At 37.1% G+C, this 21,305-nt stretch overlaps 1 protein-coding gene across 4 annotated transcripts in view; it reads left to right on the top strand.

Annotated features, from left to right (window-relative positions):
- The window catches only part of LOC124292013 (F-box/WD repeat-containing protein 1A-like), a 30,547-nt gene that overhangs the window by 842 nt on the left and 8,400 nt on the right, over positions 1-21,305 (top strand). For 2 of the 4 annotated variants that reach the window (XM_046729086.1, XM_046729085.1), the window contains exons 2-8: positions 9,199-9,427; positions 11,948-12,134; positions 14,543-14,636; positions 15,211-15,348; positions 17,232-17,350; positions 19,349-19,454; positions 20,158-20,301. In XM_046729086.1, coding sequence (XP_046585042.1) covers positions 9,199-9,427; positions 11,948-12,134; positions 14,543-14,636; positions 15,211-15,348; positions 17,232-17,350; positions 19,349-19,454; positions 20,158-20,301 — 1,017 coding nt within the window. Of the gene's footprint in view, positions 1-9,198; positions 9,428-11,947; positions 12,135-14,542; positions 14,637-15,210; positions 15,355-17,231; positions 17,351-19,348; positions 19,455-20,157; positions 20,302-21,305 lie in introns of all 4 variants that reach the window. The other 2 variants (XM_046729084.1, XM_046729083.1) reach the window with 1 other exon arrangement.

Here is a 21,305-nt window from a genome sequence, read left to right as displayed (position 1 = left end):
CAATTCCAAAAATAGTTAAAATCAAGCTGGACTAGTTTTTCTAGAACTTTTACATAAACTAGTCCAAAAGGTACTGTGGACCAGTGGTACATGTCCTCGTCTACCTCTTATAACAACATATACACTCATTCATGATCATCAATCAGAAATTGAAATCACATTAGCAAAACTCAGATAGTTTACATGAAGAATGACTGCCCAGTACGTGGGTCATTAAGAGCGGTGGATTACAATTTCAGTTACATCCTGTTACACTAGCTGCCAGGTGTGTCTGTGTGGTTGGGAGGATCTGTTTGTAATCAGAGGTTAAGCTGTTGCATTGAATTTTCTTATAAATTAAGCTTGTAATATATCTCGGCTCGACACATATTTCTCCTATAATCTTCTGGTGATACAGTGTTTAGTATTTCATGAAAACTATTCAGTAGTCTTTTAATGCTAATGAAGGACAAAACAATATGCTGTAAATCGACAAAGTTTTGCGGGCAGGAAAGTTTTGCTAGTATTGCGAGAATGAATGCCGGGCGCAAAACTTTCCAGGCGTAATGGCGTCTTGTTTTCTTAAGCATTTATTCCCGGTCCATGTAAATTACGTGATCAAACAATGTCAAGAAGTCCAGATGTTCACCTACCGGTAATATTCCTTAACACAATGTACTTACTTCACAGCAAGGGGCTGTGGGGTAGCCTAGTGGTTAAAGCGTTGGCTCGTCACGCCGAAGACCCGGGTTCGATTCCCCACATGGGCACAATGTGTTAAGCCCATTTCTAGTGTCCCCAGCCGTGATGTTGCTGGAATATTGCTAAAAGCGGCTTAAAACTAAACTCAGTCAGTACTTCACAGCAATCACTAACATATTGCGTCTACTCAAGTCTCGAAATAAAGTGTAGTTGACAGTAAATGGATACGCATACATATTTTGTTTTGCCAAAAGTCATAATTAGTGTAGCTGGATCACATTTCAACAAACTGATTTCACAGTGGAAATAGCAACATCGCACGAAACCTCATTGGTGGCAGGTTAAATTGTTCCATGCATAAAAACTATCCGTCAGTACACCAAAAATCTGTTGCTTGACCTTAGTTATGATTATAAATATTTTACATTTATGGAACACTACCTGCAATGAAAATGACTCAATACTAGAATATATTTCTCTTTATAAAACAATAGTTTCAGATACTATCTTTTTAAGATCACTGCATCACAATTCATCTCGGTATATTATTGGGTACGTTTTAACTAAATCATAGGTAGGGGAACGTGTGCACTGCACAGCTGATTGCTATTTCCGGCGTTGTAAACGAGACAATTACACACAGTAATCTTAATCCCTGCATATAAGACAATGCCTAGCAAAAACAAGTTAGAACTGAATAGGTAAATAATCTTTACTAGCGATGTTTGATTACAAATTTGACGCGTCTTTGGTCTTTTCCTTTATTTTCGTTCTCTCGAAGCGATACGATGTATTGTCAACAATTCGACTTGTTTTTACAAGAGGAGGACTCTCAAAACAATCACGACGTAGAACTGGCTGGGTTGTTGATCACACAAAACATTGACAGCGGGGAACTTTGTCGATTTACACTATTGTAAAACTATTATCAAGGGTAGAGAATTTGAATACTTCTACAAGTCTTCCCATGATGATTTGAGTTAGAAAACATAACACTGATGTAAGAAATCCCCCAAAATGTGGCATGTTTGAAACGTATCCACTCACTGTGAAGCATACATTTCAAGGCACCTACAATATAATATGATCACTGCTGCTGTATGTCATCAGTGCAGGATAAGCCTGATTAAGAACATAAGCCAGTTATATGATGATGTTTTTGTAACCGTGATTGCTAGATAGTGAAATAACAATGCTAACTTCTGTACTCATATATGTTTTTGTAGTCATCTCATTTTCTATGTAAGATGTAAGCTGTCTTCTCAGTTTTTGGGGTTTTTTTTATGTTTGGGGTAATTTTTAGTTGTCTTCGGTTTCACGACAGTCACTTGGCTGGATCTGTTTCACTCATTTTGTCTTTTGCTTTTTGTTTTTTTAAAGAGGGATTTTTTTTACAGTTTGCTGTGTAGGTATGTAATTAGCAAAATAGAAATATTGTAGAGGATTATTTTAATAATCTTGGAAGTAAATTTGAATGGGTTAGCTCTGGTAAGGCTATTTTATTTAAAGTGGCAGTTTATTGTCGGTAATGATAGGTTTATTTATAATTGTTTAGATCATTTTTAGCAACAAACCAATATTTACCATTGACAGTATAGAAAAACCTTGTCACTAAGCAAACAAAATTTAAGGCTTTAATGGTTTGTACATCCTTGTATGCGAGTCAGTATTGCATGACATTTGCCATGCATGTTTATGCATGATATAGGAAGTATGATAGACTTCATGCTCATATATACTACCCATCAAAAGTTTAGACTTGCTAGTGTAAATGTAGCCACTTATTTCAGTCAACTTTTCTAAACTAGATTTTGCAAAATATTTCATACTGTTTATAGGTACTGTTTACACATGAACTGATGTATTGTAAAACAAATTCGTCATGTTGAAAAGATTATTATTATTGGTTCCCCAAATGAGTGGAGAAATTCATCTTCTATGTAACCATATATTTATACATAACCCATAGTTACTGCTTTGAGTGAGTCTAAACTTTTGATGGGTAGTATAGATAAGCAAGGCTATCTGTGTCTGATATGTATTGTTTACTTACTAATGTCAGAGAAAGGTTTGGATACCTGCTGTGAATCTCAGCTCTGGGTTGCTACACCTGTAATTGGAATTGATACTGTTTGTTTCCCATCCCAGGTTTATCCCCTGTGCAATATGTATTTGGCATTTTGGAAGCTGCAGGATCGTTCATCTTTTATTGCAATGGTTTGTTATCTTGCAAGCCATAACAAAATGAAATGGCTAACTTCTTCATCAAGACAATTATTATTGATCTGCTTAACATTTATTTAACATAACAGGGTGAGTGAGTTTTATAATTAATGTAAGACAACTATGATCATTGATTGTTTTCAAAACATTTGGGTATTTACTGATAAGATGAAAAAATGTATGTTTATTGTTTGCTAGGGCTGGCTATTGATACAGATCATAGCGATCAATAATCCTGAGTATTGATCAATTGTCAATAAATATCAGACGTAAATTTGAGCGAAACTGGCGAAGAATTCTGAAAGAAATCAGCAAGTTCCTCATCACTGGTAAGTGGTGACATATTTAGGCATTGATTACATGCAAAACACTGTCCTGAACATGATTTAGAACTAGCCCTCAAGTAAAAACCTATCTTTTTGTATTTTCTGAGTAAATTAAACTTTATTTCATTACAGTAATTTATGTACATAATTATCGATGACACCATTTTCATATTGATAAACATTAAAAGGATTCTGTTGACAATATTTTTGATTATCAATCTTTTTAACCAGCCCTATTGTTTGCATATATCATATTGCATGTTTGACAATTTATCCTTTGTTTGCCTGAAGGTTACTGCGTTCAAAAGATCAGTCGTAGTCTATACTCTGTCATGTAAAGTGTTAGATTTGACTGAATAATGTCCTTATTACACAAAATGCCAGGTCTAGTGATGATGTACTTCTCATGTTAAATACCTATCTGCTGAACAAGATGAAGACTTAATCACCATTGATTACTTAATAACGGCTGTCATTGAAAGTGTTGAAATACATAACCCACAGAAAGCATTTCCTTTTCTGGACCCTTGACCGAGGCAGTGACCCATGACACTTTGCATCATTGCCCCTGGAGTGAACCATATCTGTCAGTTAGGGGTGATTTACTAGGTCATAGGTCAGTGACTACTTGTAGGGATATCAGCAGTTTGACTTGGGAGTTGAAAGGAGAAAGGTTACAGGTGAATGTTTGCTATGTGTGCAGGTAAACTGGTGACTGAAGGATTTGATTGCAATTTATTTTGGAGGTGATATTGAGTGAGGCTGTGGCATTAACATACAGTGTTTGAATTTGAGTAGACAATAAAATTAGGTAGACAGTGGTACCTGTTTTAACCTTAAAAGATTTAGAAGTGTTTGGATTAAGGTACCATAGCACAATGCATATAGATCTTCGGACCTGATAATTTGAACACTGATTATTATGCATGCCACAAACCTATGAAAGATAAGGAATAGAAATATATTAGAGCTGTTCGTCTCGTGTTGTCACTAGTATGAGCATAATTAGGCTGGTAGAGTATTGGAGTTAATGTGTATCCTTGCATGTTTTTTAGGGTGATTATATATTTATGTGAAACTCTCACATGGAGGATAACTGAATATTGTATGACAATGAAGTACTGTAGGGTCTATTAAATCTTACTTTGTAATTTAATAATGATTAAAATTTATGGTAGTCAGGCTGTTTACTTAAGGCATCTAATTACATTAACCTTTCACAGCTTTGTAAATTATGTATTAAAATCAAACAGTCTTTGTCATTACTCCAGTGTTATTTAGGTGATCTCAAGATTCAGAACAATGGCAGAAAAACTGAAGGTCACAATAATCTTTAATTTAGAACATTTCTTTACAGAATGGAAGTTCTGTTATCCATGAAACATGAGAAATTTATCAGGATTGAAAGTCTATTACCGTGCCCTCAATACGGTTTATTGACATTTTGACTTGTGATAACCAGTTTTGTATGGCAGTGTTTCAGCAGGGAAATATATGGCCATTAGTCCTTTAGTCCGAAGCTATAGGAAATTTGTCTAGACTAGTTGTTTTATTACAAAATGTAGTCATTGTGAGTAACTACTGGTTCAAAAAGAGCTGCGGAATGGCTGAATTTGACCAGTGGATATTCCCATTGAAATTGATGGGGTACTTCTGTATCTTCGTAATTACTCTTACAGTGTTTTAATCTTCGGACGCCTGAACATACTAAGTCTTTAAATTTCGGCATAATGAGTCCAGGGCCCCCGTTCCTCAAAGCAACCGTAGCGCTACGACAGTCGTAAGCCTATGTTAAAGTATGGGAGTTCAATCATCTTAGCACTATGATCGCTTTGAGAAACGGGGCCCAGGACTTTTACTCTCATTATTAAACAATGGTTGTAAAAAGTGGAGGGGATGATCTTGATATTAAAAAGCACATTAGATCCTTACAAAATCCTGCAGGAATATGTTGTTATTGCTCCTAAGGGTAAGTTACACTCAGTACAAACATGTTTGTCCATAATAAGGAAGCCGGACATGACTTCTTGAATTACTGTTACACCTATTTGAGATGTGTGCCCATGTAAACGATTGTGACGCTAAGGGAATTAGACTGATTGGGCATCATCACTTCCTCAAGTGCACTTCCCTCGACTGACCCCATTAAGTGCTCGCAGGTCTCCATGCAGGAGGAACATGTGGCTCAGTTTCCAACAAGGGAAGTGAACTCATTCTAGTTTTTTAGAGAATGTAAATCTTATGCAGACTCTGACATCTGCAGAGTGAAGTGTGTCTTGAGGTCACCGTCACTTGTTACAGTGACAGCTTTTCGAAGTTTCTCCTGAAACTGAATTGAGAAAAGAATTCTCATGGCTACTTCATTATTGAGACTTGATATTGATATATATTCAGGTATAAACTGTATGCACGATGTCATGGTATATATTCTGATTAATTCCTGTATCCAGTCTGATGGAAATATTTTGACCTAAGTTAACATAAATATTATGCAGGTCCTTTACACCAAGGCAGCCAATGAATTCCAGGAGAGTGCAATTAACTATGAAATATGTACACACTTAAGATGTATATAGCCTCACAAATTTCAAACAAGACACAATCCCATATTGTATGCTTAGTAATGACTAAAGCATGCCACATTTTCACTGGAGACACCACCAGACTGTTTATGTGTGAACTCCCGCTGTTGCAGTCAGTGATTTACTGTTTGTTCCATTAAAATGTATCGGGTTGTAATCCCTAAAATTAAGTAGACCTTTAGTCTAGTTTGATAATATTTGTTATGAGTTCAAAGTAAAGCTTTGAAAGTAAGTTCACAAGACGTGTGACCGATCAGACTGATAACAGTGTATTATTGACTTCCTTGTTCTGATTTGGTTCATGGTCTAGGACACACTGTCCTTGTTAGATCAGCTTACTGTGTAGCACATATTAAGTTGTCATGACAGATTGGCTGGCTGGCTGGCTGGCTGGCTGGCTGGCTGACTGACTGAGTTTGGTTTTACGCCGCTTTTTAGCAATATTCCAGCAACATCACGGCGGGGGACACCAGAAATGGGCTTCACACATTGTACCCATGTGGGGATTCGAACCCGGTCTTCGGCGTGACGAGCTAACGCTTTAACCACTAGGCTACCCCACCGCCCCCTCATGGCAGATTGGGGAGTGATGGGGTAGCCTAGTGGTTAAAGCATTCTCCTATCACGCAGAAGACCCGGGTTCGATTCCCCACATGGGTACAGTGTGTGAAGCCCATTTCATGTGTACCCAACCATGATATTGCTGGAATATTGCTAAAAGCGGCGTAAAGCCATACTCACTCACCAATGGCAGATGGGTTGAAAGTTGGTTGAAAAAGATGCAAATTTTGGCATGATCTCTGAACAAAACTTGAAATAAACACAAAAAGAAGAAAGTTGATAGAATGTCCTTGATCTGATTTTCGGTCTGAGTAATTGCTTCATTATCTTGGATGGATTGATTTACCTTATGTCTTTTACAAGAGTCCTCCATACATGGCAGTTGCCCGGCAATTATGTTATCAATTAACCAATATCTTTGTGATATGGCTGCAAGGCTTGTGTTGGTTCAGTCAGCTTAAGCTGCATGATGGATATGTCAGTTACAAAGTAATGATTTGGTATAAAATTTGCCCAGATAATGTTTTACTCAAAAGTTCATTGAATTACATTAACCGTGTTATTGTTGTAAGCATATGAAGTTTAACTCTGAAAATACTGTTAAGTAATATTTGCATCATAGTAGATTCATGGCAGCCCTTGGATTTTTCCAGGCCCGCTGAAAACTCCAACAAAGAGACTGAGTGTGAGAATCCTTGATAAATCCCTGGCTAGATTGATGTGTTTGCATTACCTTGCCTGAAACATTACTTGTTAATAATCCAAGTTTTGTCAAAGATGCCATAGTTTCTGCTTAGAAAACATTTTTGTTATAAAGTAATTTTTAATGATCATTGACTATGGGTCCAGAATGTCCAACCAGTACAATTTTCCTGATGCAAACTGGATGGTAATATCACCCATCAAATGCTATGTCCCATGTTGACTGTATTGTTGACGATATGTACCCTCGCTAGCTACGTTTATTATGTAATTAAGCTCTAGTTATCTTATTTGGCTGCTATTGTACACTGGAGACAGATATGTATTGGGTATTAACGAATGTGATTACCATATTTACTGTGAGGTAACCATGGTTATGAGGTAGATTTGTTAGTTCAATCGCATAACCATATTGATAGGAAGTCTTTGTTCTTACTTTCGCTGTAAACAAGTAAGTCTTGTGAGTTTATTATAATATGTATGATCATGTTGTATGCTCTATTAGATATATCGTTTATAAAGATTTTAAGTTGATCGTCATGATGATTCTAAATGGATAAGGGGCTGTGGGGTAGCCTAGTGGTTAAAGCGTTAGCTCGTCACGCGGAAGACCCGGGTTCGATTCCCCACATGGGCACAATGTGTGAAGCCCATTTCTGTTTCTCTCTTACTTCCCTTTCCCCTTCCCCCTCTCTCTCTGCCCCGCCACGCTGTGATGTTGCTGGAATATTGCTGAAAGCAAAGTAAAACTCTAAATGGATAATGCTTTCGATAATGATTAATCATCTTGTATGAGCAAAATCAGTTATTGCATTGGCACTTAATATCCGAATGCCTTGAAAATGGACTTTCACTAGTTTCAGGCATCTCCATGGCTCATTGACATGGTCTAAATCTTATTTTGACTATCATTTTAAGTTGTAATTTTATATCAGTAATAGTCAAGATGTGCTTGGTTATAATATTTCAACATTCCAAACTTGAATGTAGAACACTGATGAAAACAGCACGTAATGAAATTTATATTGACTGGCAAGCTCTCTGGTGAAACATTAGACGTGTATGGTGTATGTATTAATCATGTGGTTGATGGTGCACGGGAAACTTGACAGTCCAGCAAGGTGATCAATAGCCACAGATAAGATGATTACAATCTCCGCCAAGCCTATTCTTCATTATGTTAGCTTCCGTATTAGCCGTATTCATCACCCCTTTGTTGTTGGGGAAAATTTGATTTTTAATATCGGACACTCCTCTTGTGAGCAAAGAGAAGAAATCTCATTGTGGTGGCTTGGTCATGCATGACAGCGATTGACGAACCAGAGCTACAATCTGATTCTTGGCTGCGACAAATGGAGCATGTGTGGACAAAGGGTAGTTGCCCACCTTTCAACTGTCCAGTGTCAGGTGACCATTGGTCAGCAGTGTCAGGTAGAAGTCATTGAGATTACTTAACCTTACGTGTCGGTAATAGATCCGGCTGCTCTAAGAATACAACAACTCTGTTCATTATGTCAACATTGTGGATATGGTGAAAATCCTTGCTCTATTTAGATGTTCTGCATGTTCAAGGTTTTAAAATGGCTCCTTTGATGATTACAATGGTGTTTTTTTTGCTGCTTAGTCATGAGAGCGTGTTCAAGGAAGTTGACAATCCCTGCAGTTAACCCTGACCAGAGTATTCAAGTTAAGCTACAGTCATCGTTGACCATGAGAATAAGCATGATATTTATAGATGTAGGGCTACAATATCTTTTGTCATAAATTGTGACCTGGTCAATTGTTTCAGTTGGAGTGGGAGAGTTCTTTACTTGTTGACACTAATTCGGAGGTCGTCTCACCTGTTTGTGTTTGTTTAGCAACACATTCGTCAGTTGGAAAAGTATTTAGTTCGTGTCCACTGCAATGAGCTGCATCATTTTCAGGACTTTTACAAGTATATTTGCCAAGTGATAGTTGTCATGCTTGGAGGAAAAAATAAGATGTCCAGTTTCATGATGGTATCCAAATCATCGAATGTGAAATTCACCAAATCGACTTTCAGTGTTGGTCAACACAGTTTAAAACAAATATTTGCAGTGAAGAAGTTAAAATTAATAATTCCGTGTTTTGCCTTTCTCCAGGCAGAGAGTGCAGCTGTAGTGAAGAGTTCCACGAAGATGACGCCAGAGTATTCCGAGAAGTTTTTACAGGAGAGAGATCTTTGTACCACACAGTTTGAGAAATGGACTGAATATGAACAAATTGCATTTGTTGAACATTTATTATCACGGATGTGTCATTATCAACATGGACAGATTAATGCTTACCTTAGACCCATGCTACAGAGGGATTTTATCACAGCACTTCCAGGTAAGGAAAAATATGTTGACTTCACTTATAGCATGATTGCGGTTGAGTCATGATGAGCAGTTTCATTATTCAAAGTCTGGTGTTAAAAAAATATTTTGGTTCACACTTGATGTTTGAATGTTATAAACATGACAAATGATCAGAAGGCCCTGAAGCACTGAAATTTAATGTGTTCAGACACTATATTGGAAATGTCTTGCTATTTGTACGATGTACTCATAATGTATGATTTTTTTCTCATATTGATATGATAAATTTGATGCATTACAGTATGTCAAAGTATTTGTCTAATGTTCCCAAATGGATGTAATCATTAATCTTGTATCATCTTTACTAACAACGTACTATTCAGGGAAAACCTGAGGAGGGGCACTTGTATGTTTTTCCCCCCTAATTCAGAAAGAAGCCTTCATTTTCAAAGACAATGGGGAATTTTAACCTGATGCTCTATGGCCCAATGTGACTATACCTCTCAAAAGCAGAATATTAAAAGTTTCCAAGGCCCCTAGTCCTTCTATGAACCCTGCAGTTTCTTAATGTAAGGGTATTTCTGTTGAATGGCAAGATTGTATATTAGATGCTCCAGAATCAGCATGACATACCAATATTGTTGCAGATGTTTGATTGGCATTTTAGAAGATGCTATTTGATGAACAGAGAGACTTTTCTTGGTTTCATCTTTTTATTGTTTGGTACAACGTATCAGGGCTTGTTATATCAGGTAGAACTACCTGATGATGGGGACATAACAAGCCCTGAAACGTTGTACGAAACAATAAAAAGAAGATGAAACCCAGAAAGGTCTCTCTGTACAATACTGTTGCAGTTGACTTGTCACAAGAATATTTGTGTTCAGATAATTTGTGACATTTGAGTCATATTATTATATGGGGCGGTGGGGTAGCCTAGTGGTTAAAGCGTTCACACGTCACGCCGAAGACCCGGGTTCGATTCCCCACATGGGTGCAAAGTGTGAAGCCCATTTCTGGTGTTACCACGCCGTGATGTTGCTGGAATATTGCTAAAAGCGGCGTAAAACCAAACTCAGTCAGTCAGTCAGTATTATCTAGCCTAGTCTCACTTATCTGACGAAATAGGTTCCATTTCATGACATATATCATATGACAAAAAGGCGTTACATACAGTGAGGAATACATAATAGTATAAATAGCCTAGGGAATTTTCTTTGACACAGCAGTCATGCAAATCGGGTGAGTGTTTGGACTTAAAACAAATTACTTCACATAAAATGGATGTTTTGATGTGGGAATAATTGAGTTTCTGAAAAAAGGTTTCTGATCTGAATTAATATCCTCCATCTAGGACCGCTCGATAGCTGTGTGGGATATGCAGTCCCTACCCTACCCGGGTTCGAATCCCCACATGGGTACAAAGTGTGAAGCCCATTTCTGGTGTCCCCTGTCGTGATATTGCTGGAATATTGCTAAAAGCGTCGTAAAACCAAACTCACTCACTCACTCACTCATATTATTATATTAATAAGTTAGAAAATAGATGATCTGAAAGCAGTGTTTCAGTTCTATCTGTTTTTAACTGGTAAGATGTTGTTGGGATTGGTAAATCTGAGGGTTGATGGTCGCTGTGTCAAAATTCTCATTGAAAATGTTATATCATGGACTGTTATCATAGTACTTCACTTGTACAGTACTTCACACGAGCCAAATGTCCAACAAATAGAAGTCTTATCAATACGGCTGGTTGAAAAACAGGCCTTGTTCAAAGTCTTACATCTAATATTAGCGATGATGGGCTTGAAAATTTTAGCCTTGACTTGTATTTTCATTTCCCATGTGACTGGCAGATAAACATGGCACAAAGTGGTGATCTTTAATTTGTAACCAATTAGTCTGCTCTTCAGTCTTTAAGTAATTTTCTGATTGCACTGTCCCAGAAAGGTTTTGCAAATTAAAGAAATGCAGAAAATGTAACTTACTGCCAAAATGTGGAATTTGGGAAAAAGAATTTCATAAATCAAAACACTCATTTTCATTATTTTGTAACTTTTCTGTCAAATTTTGAACTTTAATCATGCCCAAACGTTTCACATTGATTCAAATGTAGAACATTATAATACTACAATAAAACCAAATTGAAACAAAATATTTCTGACTTACCAAACATTCTTGTGATATCGTGACTACATGGAGTATGGTTACTTCTAACCATTATAAATATCTGTGACACATTTGATGTCTTATCCCATTTCTAATGAGTTTCTGATAATAGTTCATTTTGCGTTTGGACATGCATCTAAATGCATGTGGTAAAAGTTATGGAATTTTTTTTCCCCGTTTTATTGTGATGATGGGTTGGGAATTTTACCCCAAAGGTAGTCAGGTTTCCCAAATTGAAAGATATTTTTATTTTCAAATAACATCCGGGCCATCATTTCTCTTAAATCAGATAATTAGAATCTGTGAACACTGGATATGAGAAGCTGAATATATATAGTTATGTTTTCTGTGATTAATAATCAGAACATGGCATGTGTGTTTGTAGCCAAAGGTCTCGACCATGTGGCAGAGAACATCTTGGGCTACTTGGATGCTCCCTCCTTGTGTGCGGCAGAGCTAGTGTGTAAGGAATGGTACCGTGTCATCTCAGAAGGGAACCTGTGGAAGAAACTCATAGAACGCAAAGTGCTCACAGATAGTCTGTGGAAGGGACTTGCAGACAGGAGAGGATGGTAGGTTACCTTTTGTTGTTGTTGACACACAGTAGTAGACACGCAAGGTAGATTACGTAGTGCATTATGTGACTGGTGGGTTTGGCTATGAGGATGTGTTCTGGGATTCAAAAGGTTGCTATTGTTAGCTCATTTGAGGTAAAATATCATTTGTATTTTCGGGGAGTTACTTCCTTCATTTCAGAGGTATTTTGTATCTATATTTTCTCACATTGCATTCATTGCTATTGCTATTGCTATTCATTGGATTCATTATATGAGGTAAGGCCTCTTCCTTTCACCAGTGGGTGGTGTTGGTAGCCTAGTGGTTAAAGCGTCCGCTTGTCACGCTGTAGACGAACGCTGAACGGGCTCGATTCACCACATGGGTAAAGCTTATTTCTGGTGTCCCCTGCCGTGATATTGCTGGAATATTGCTAAAAGCGGCATAAAACCATACTCACTTACTCCTTTCATCCACCACCGCTATAACACACCAAACCAAGTCACCTCTTGAAAGTTGTAATTTTAATTGCTTTTATTAGTATGAATAATGATAGCTCCTTGGCTGTGTATCCCAAGATCACATCACAGATCAGAGTTCAAATTCATCATAGCCTTCTAATCCCAAAACAGTAAAATTTGGAAAAGACTAATTGTTTTGCATAGAACTTTCTTGAAAATATGAAAAAAGTGAAACACAGTTAGAATGTATGTTTGGAACAGAGTGGTGATTATTGATCTGTGATAATATCCCAAAAGATTCCTTGCAGAATAAGAGTCAGTGTGCTTTTGATATGTCTGGGGTTTGGATCACATCAATCAATCCGGCTCGGGGAATACAACCTTATTCGGGACTGATAAAACCCCGTATTTCCCGAGACACGATGTGATAACGCATTTATCTAGCGAATATTTTTACTAAATCAAAAGAAAACAATCCGCATCAATTTCATTCTCAGTTGTTGTGGCAAAACGTTTCCTTGCTGCCATGTTGACGCCAGCTGATCGATTGACCTCAATGCAGCGCACGTTACTAAAGGCTTTGCGATGCACGCTTTTCTCACTTCGCGTGGTCATCGAGGCGTGGCGGGATAATATGACTTTGTACTCCCTGCTCGCGGATCGTGACGGGTGTACATGGTATTTTATCAGAGTCACGTGAACCACTCAAACCTCAACATTCTTACATGAGGCTGGATAAAACAACTTAGCTTGGATTGACACTTTATGTTCAGTTTTAAAGTTGAGGGTCACTTTAGGCCTTAAAAAAAAATAATGTTGTGGTTCCGATTACCCGACCGACCTTAGAATTCTGGTGCCAACACTATTTTTTTTAAGCGGTATGAATGAAATAAGCTTTCAGGTACTATTGTTTTTTCCTGGCACCGACGGACATCGGTCATTCTGATAAAGTCGACATGATGGTCTAAACCTTGATTGCATTATACATTGATAAATGTGTTACTAGTTTGTACTTTACTTCTAAAACAAATGTTAAAAGAAAAAAATCCTACCTGCCAACCCTAAATTTTAAGGAGGTGTAATCGGAACCACAACATATTTTTTTGTTTGGCCTTACATTGTTGTCATAATGAGCAGCAGGCAGGAACATGTGAATCCCATGTGGGACTCAACCGGGAAAACTACTTACATCTGCACTTTACTGAGAAAGTGCAATCCAAATATGACATGTTACATTTGGCCATTTTCTAAATGCTTTGTGTATTCAAAAATGTGTATGCTTTGTATTTTTGTCTTAAATCACAATTAAAATGGTTTGAATAAATCAGTTGGCTAGTCAAATTTCATCGAGGTATACCAACAATTATTACTTAAAGCACTGTGATAATGAGCTATTATTCAACCACTGCTGAACAAACATGTTATATTTGTCCAAGATGATTCACTAAACCAGTAGTCTCTGAGTAAGGATCGGCTTTGTCAGATGTAACTGCATTGTTTTGGCAGTTAGTAATTGCTGTACATAGGTTTAATAGAAAGGAAGATTCTAAGAAACAACAACCTAAACTGAATCCAGGCTGGCTAATGTACATCCTAGAATAGTTCTATTGTTTGTTAGAGTTGTGGCAAGGGTGGCTTAACTTACACTTTGTCAAATTCATTGGATGTATGGGAAAAGCGGCGTAAAAATAAACTCACTCACTCGCTTGGATGTATGGCAGTACATGCTTCATAAGGTGTAAGTGGATTTTGATTAAAGACCATCCAGAATTAGTTGGTTTTGATAAGATCTGAAGCCACAGGTTAGTCAAATTTCAAGTTGAAACAAGTATTCTATGGTTTAGACAAAGTTCAATTTGTAAACTTGTCCGTTATGACATGTTAGTGAGTTTAACACTTCTACTCCTGATCTCAAATTAAGTTTTTACATATGACATGTAACTGACATTAATGGTTTTTTCCAGGTGCCAATTCTTGTTCAAACCTAAGCCTGGAGAACCACCAAAAGATCATAAATTTTACAGAAGTCTGTACCCTCAAATTATTCAAGATATTGATGTAAGTATCGTCTTGAATATCTTTCCAGACCTGTCCCTGGGCCATGCAAATCAATTGTTTTTGCCACTAGTGTATGATACTATTTGGTTACATAAAGTCAAATTTATTTAACTATTTATTTACTATCCTCTAAAAAACTGATTAAATTGTCTATGAACAAGGTCATGAGACCTGATTTTGGGAGGGGGTTACAAATTTTGGGAATATCCAATTTCAGCTATTTTTTTTAGATTTCAAAATTTGCTTTGTTTGTTAGTTTGCAAGATAAACTAACAAGAGCTTCTAATTATAGAAGTTAGGTAATTTATCAGTGGTCGAAATAGTTCTCAATTTTAATATATATTTTCCATTAAATTTAAATTTGGGGCATTCTGCAAGTTCATAAACAAAGTTTATTAAAGGTCTTTCCTTAGCACAGTGGGAAATCAGTCCAGTGAAGTCATTCTGTCAAAAATCACATCATTTGAAGAAATTGACTCATTTCTTTAGCATATGCATGAAAATATATAACCTTGACAATGCATATCAACATGTAGACCCCATGTTTCAATGTACAGTGATGTTTGTTTTTCAGAGAATAGAAAGTAACTGGCGTACAGGGCGCCACACATTACAGCGGATACACTGTCGCAGTGAAACCAGCAAGGGAGTGTACTGTCTCCAATATGATGATAGCAAGATCATCAGTGGGTTGAGAGACAATACTATCAAGGTATATGTACGTGTATTGCTTTATTTTCTCTCAAGTAAGTGCAGTAAAAGAAACCCTTTTCACCAAGCAAGCAACATTGTGCTATCATTTAGGCTTTGGCTGAGTATTATGTAATGACTCATTTTTTCATTCACATAACTTATAAGTATTTTCACTTGACAAATGATCACTTTTCCCATGTTCCAAAACAAATTTGTACTCATTACACCAAACTTGAAAGAACTGACAAGAATGGTAGTTGTAATCGCTACTGAATTTATACTTTCCACAGTTTGGATTGTATTTTGAGTTTTCTGAAACCTTGGCTGGTTTTAATCTGGAACTAACAGTGATCTTTTTTTCCCTTTTTGTTCGAACATAAAGTTACAGATAGCATCAATATGGTCATATTGTGAAAGATTTATAAAAGAAATGTTGACCTACTCGGTGAACAGTCTCCATATTATTATAAGGAAGGCTTTGTTTAAAAAGTAGGTGCCAATGTGTCTGTTTGATGATGTCTGGCTGTCCACTTGAAAAAATATTCAGCATTTTGAAGCCCTAAAAAAAACATTGTTTAAATATGTGCTGGCCATTCCCTGTATAAAACATTGGCTGCAGACTTGGCTGTGTGTCATCAGCCTGTTGACCTGTCTTAATGATCAAGACAGCTTTGTCTGGTCCAAAGTTGAATGCCTGACTATCTGCTCTCTTGGCCATGATGTTCCTGTTACATTCCTCAATGTAGCTTGGTAATTGTCTTAACCTTCATCACGCCTTTAAACTTTGATAAATTATTTGCCTTTATTAATATTTATTTAGTTGTTTTACTATAACTGCCCACAAAAGAAACCTGAAATTATGAAGAAAGAAAACAAATTGGCAACAGAATTTAGGCCTCACATTCTACAATTTGTCAAATGAAAAAAACATGTTTAATCAACAATGTTCAGGGCTAAGGCCAAATAGATAAAATGTTGTGGTTCCAATTACAGCTCTGTAAACTTTAGGGTAGGTAGGTAGGTTTTTATTTTATTTATTTTTTTAACTTTTTTTTAGGCGTAAAGTACAAACTGAAAACACATTTATCAATGTGTAATTGTTTATGTAATCAAGCTTGCTGCCATCATGTCGACTTTCTCTATCAGAATGACCAATGTCCATCGGTACCGGAGGGAAAAAACAATGGTATCTGAATGCTTATTTCATTTATACCGCTTCAAAAATATAGGGTGGGCACCAGAATTCAAGGGTCGGTCGGATAATCGGAACCACAACATTTGTTTTAGGCCTAATTGCCATTCTTTTTCTTGAATATTTTAGCTTTCCAATTTAGAAAGATTTTATGACATTTGAAAATAGTTGTGATCAAGTCAAATATCTTATTAAATGGTAAAATTTTGTTTTAACAAAGTTCTTGATCTGTCATTTTCTTGTGAACGCTGAATCTGCGTTTGTCATTTTACACAAAGATTTAAGAAGTATGCTGATACTTGGTGAAAAGGAAGTTCTTATTTTAATTATTATGGCTGTAATTGCTGTTTGGCAAATGGTGCTTCATGTGCAGTTTTGCTTTAGACTCATACAGTACTGGCTTTTGTAAATATAGGCTGTGGGGAATGGATGCAAAATTTAGCATGCCTTTATAACTTTATGCATGGCAATTTTACATGTATGTACATTGTAATGAATGTATAAATTGAAATCATAAATATGAATATATATACAAGTAAAGTTAAAGAAATTTAAAGAAAATTTAACAGATTCGTGCATCAAGAATAAGATTTTGTTCCATGTAAATGGTAATGGTATATTGGAGATTGACTTGTATATTATGGGTTCTCCCAGTACTGTAAGGGTTGGGCCATCTCTATGTACTAGTACATGGCTTGACATGTTTGTAGATGTGGGACCGCAACACACTGGAGTGTGTTCAAGTTTTGACAGGCCACACAGGATCTGTGCTGTGCCTTCAGTATGACGAGAACATCATCATATCCGGATCCAGCGACTCAACAGTCAGGTTAGTACAACAAGGATCAAGAGATTAGATCTGGTTTGTAGCAGCAAGTATGGAGAATTCTTTTACAAAGTATTTCTCACATTATGTTGGCTTAGTGTGTCTAGTTGCAAGATGGATTTGTATGGTATGATATGTTTACAACAAGAACTGGTCAGCTCGGGAGTCAGTATAATGTGTCTAAGTGGGGTATTCATGCTTCACTGCGGCATGGTATCTCAGTAGGCTAGCACTATAACACCAGCTTAAGTCTGGACTAGTACAAGCAGCCGCACATATACACACGCATGCACGTCGTCATATGAGCAAAATATTCTTAAGACCGACGTTGAACCCCATTTCACCTCAAATAAGGTATAGGTTAAACTGTCTTCTATCATTCTTTCTTAGCATGTTTATTGGCTAGTTTACTATCCCCCACAACGTTTTACGTGGGTATTAAAAATGGACTTTGTTCTGTGCAAGGTTTAGTTTCCAGAGGAGATCTCTAAAAATCTCCGACTGACTTGGCTTATAGATAGGTATTATGGTAAACTGGTGCCTTTGATATTTTGTTATATATTTTTCAAAATTAACTTAAAGAGTATCTAATGTAATGACGTTTACTATGGTTGAAAAGAGGCTAAGTGATTGGCTCAGGCTGAAAAGTGGGGTAGTCATCATTTCCGGAGAAATATTGTCTTAAAAACTGTACATTTCTTAACCAAACTTGGTACATAGATAGGTGTAGTGGTGAATTTTGGGTTTTAAAAACAGTTTGGCAACAAGTTTGATTCACTTATTCTAAACAAATATTTGTCATTGCATGGGATGTTCCAATTGCTTTAGTTTTCATACAGTGTTTCACGAATAGTGTCTGACCCTCTGACAAATCCGGCAGATTCACCAACGGTCCGATAAAAGTCTACAACCCACCGGCCCCAGTGTTCGACTGTATATTTCACAATGACTTTCACTGAAGTTGTTATATTTGACATGTGACACTTGTTTGCTGTTTATTTTATCTTAATGTTTCTTATGTTTGTAAATAATTTCAATGCCAGTTATAAGAAATGTTAAATCTGAAAAGTGTGTTTAATTTTATTCCATGGGTCCTGTGAATTTTCAATGGGTCAGACAGACATCTTAAACTTACAGGACCCAATGTCCTGTTACTTTGAAACACCATTCGTGAACACTGTCATAGTTTGTGAATTCATCCCAAACTGTCTCATGTCATGACTCATTGTCAGGAAGAGTTCATTGTTCAGACTTGTCAGTTGTACCAGGCACTAATGTCTTTTTGTTTGACATCATTCAAACAATAGACTAACTGACCTGATGTGTCCAGAGTTAAATATAATGACTTTGCTTCAAGTGTACACTAGGGCTGCAACGAATACACTATGTGGCGAATATGATACGTATCATGAATATTGGGTTACGAATACGAATAATTATTCACGAATACAATATTGTAGTTAAGTGATTGATGTACAATATGGAACGCCCATGTTGACAGTTTTGATTTGGCACAGCAATAACCAGTCATCTCATGACACTCAAATTTGGTATGTAATAGTTATAATTGACAGTACCATGTGTGGCCTTGGCAAACTAACATGACTTGGGCTACTGCAAGGCTAGTACATATTCCATTACTGAATATATCTCACTTTCAAAAAGTACACAAGGGTTCAAGTAAAACATGCTCCCTTAAAAAAACGTAAATATTCAAAAAACGTTAATATTCGGTTCTTGTGGCCACGAATAACAAATTGAATTCATGAAGGGCTACGGTTCGATTCATCGAATATGCGAGTGAATCGTTACAGCCTTAGTGTACACGTCACATATGTGCCATTATAATATTTTATCATATGTTTTTTTCTAAGGATTCTTCAGATTTGTCTGATACGAATAAGGGGGAGGGGGAGAGAAACGTCATACAAACTATATCAGTGCATGATCAAATACTATGCATGGCAGCATTCCATCAAGTCACAATGTCTCCTGTTACAGAGTCTGGGATGTGAAGACTGGGGAGATGTTGAACACACTGATCCACCACTGTGAAGCCGTCTTGCATCTCAGGTTCAATGATGGCATCATGGTCACCTGCTCAAAGGTCAGTCTCTTTTCTTGGATGCATTTGCTTTGTTTGGGATGGATAATGATGGCCAAAGTTAAGCATAGAGCAAAAGGTCTTTGTCATAGATTTAGTTTCAAGAGGTGAAAGTGTACAAATGCAAGTGGAGAACCTCAGAGGATCTCAGCAACTTTCGTGATTAAAAACAAACAAACTGGATACTTCAGTTTCTGAGTCGATGAAAACCAGGCAATAAAATAGTCATCATTGCTCGAGTTATGTTTTGGTCCTTGACTATTAGCTAGCTGGGGGCGGTGGGGTAGCCTAGTGGTTAAAGCGTTGGCTCGTCACGCCGAAGACCCGGGTTCGAAACCCCACATGGGTACAAAGTGTGAAGCCCATTTCTGGTGTTCCCATGCCGTGATGTTGCTGGAATATTGCTAAAAGCTGCGTAAAACCAAACTCAGTCAGTCAGTCAGTATTATCTAGCCTAGTCTCACTTATCTGACGAAATAGGTTCCATTTCATGACATATATCATATGACAAAAAGGCGTTGCATACAGTGAGGAATACATAATAGTATAAATAGCCTAGGGAATTTTCTTTGACACAGCAGTCATGCAAATCGGGTGAGTCTTTGGACTTAAAACAAATTACTTCACATAAAATGGATGTTTTGATGTGGGAATAATTGAGTTTCTGAAAAAAGGTTTCTGATCTGAATTAATATCCTCCATCTAGGACCGCTCGATAGCTGTGTGGGATATGCAGTCCCCTACGGAAATCAACTTGAGGCGAGTGCTTGTGGGTCACCGAGCTGCTGTCAATGTTGTTGACTTTGATGAAAAATACATTGTCTCAGCATCTGGAGACAGGACAATCAAGGTTTGTGTACATCAGATCTTAACATCAGCCAGTGTATGTTCACACTATTTATTCATTTGTTAGCTCAACAAGACTAGCCTGGTGAGCTTATGTGTTCTTATTATCCCCCTCAACGCATTTTGCGGGGGGTATTAAAATGGACTCCGTCCGTGTGTATGCGTCTTTTCCGTCCTCCGAGCAGAACTCTAAAACCGCTCAATATTTCTTCACCAAACTTGGCACATAGATAGAACGTGCGTGTACGGTCCTTTGTCCGATTTTTGCGGCAACAAGTTCGACTTACGTGCACATTTGTCTTTTCCGGAGCAGAACTCTAAAACCGTTCAATATTTCTTCACCAAACTTGGCACATAGATAGATCTGGTGGTGTACTGGTGCCTTTTGGTAGTTTTGGAATTCTGAAGAAAATATTTTTGGCATTTCCATGGCAACAAGTTTGACTAAAACAGAAATTAGTGGTAGTGCACTTTTCCGGAGCAGAACTTCAAAAACCTTTCAATACTCTCCTTCCACTTTTCTATATACACACCTAAATATTTGACATAATCATAACTCGTAGACATAATCATGAAGAGTATTTTGCCATTGCGGGGATATTGATGACTTTGTCTTCTTGTTCTATCTGTAACGTTTTCTGGAAACGCAGAGTCTGGAACTTTGGAGAATGATGCATACTGCTTTCTAAATTTGATAACATATTCCCTAATCTTGTTCAGTCACATCAGAACTTAGCATAAATTTGTTTAGTTTGCGCAGAAAAAGAAACAAAAGGAAAGATCCTTTGTAATGTAACATGACCAGCAGTGTCTATTATCAATGTTATGATTTCCCTGTAGAGCTGATAAAAATTACACAAAATATAGTCCTTGGCTTTACTTTCTATCTATTGTATCTGAGGGCTAGATATCATCGCCAAAAACGGAGCCAGAACACATGTTTTGACAGTAGTTCGAAGCCTTCTTTAAAGGATCTTCCAAATACATTAATCATTAAGTCATGTAAGC

This window comes from Haliotis rubra, unplaced genomic scaffold (genome assembly GCF_003918875.1).
Source record: "Haliotis rubra isolate DU_JTF1 unplaced genomic scaffold, ASM391887v1 Scf505, whole genome shotgun sequence".
Taxonomy (NCBI): domain Eukaryota; kingdom Metazoa; phylum Mollusca; class Gastropoda; order Lepetellida; family Haliotidae; genus Haliotis; species Haliotis rubra.
Note: the sequence above shows the minus strand (reverse complement) of the source record. Positions and strands in the feature narration are given on the sequence as shown.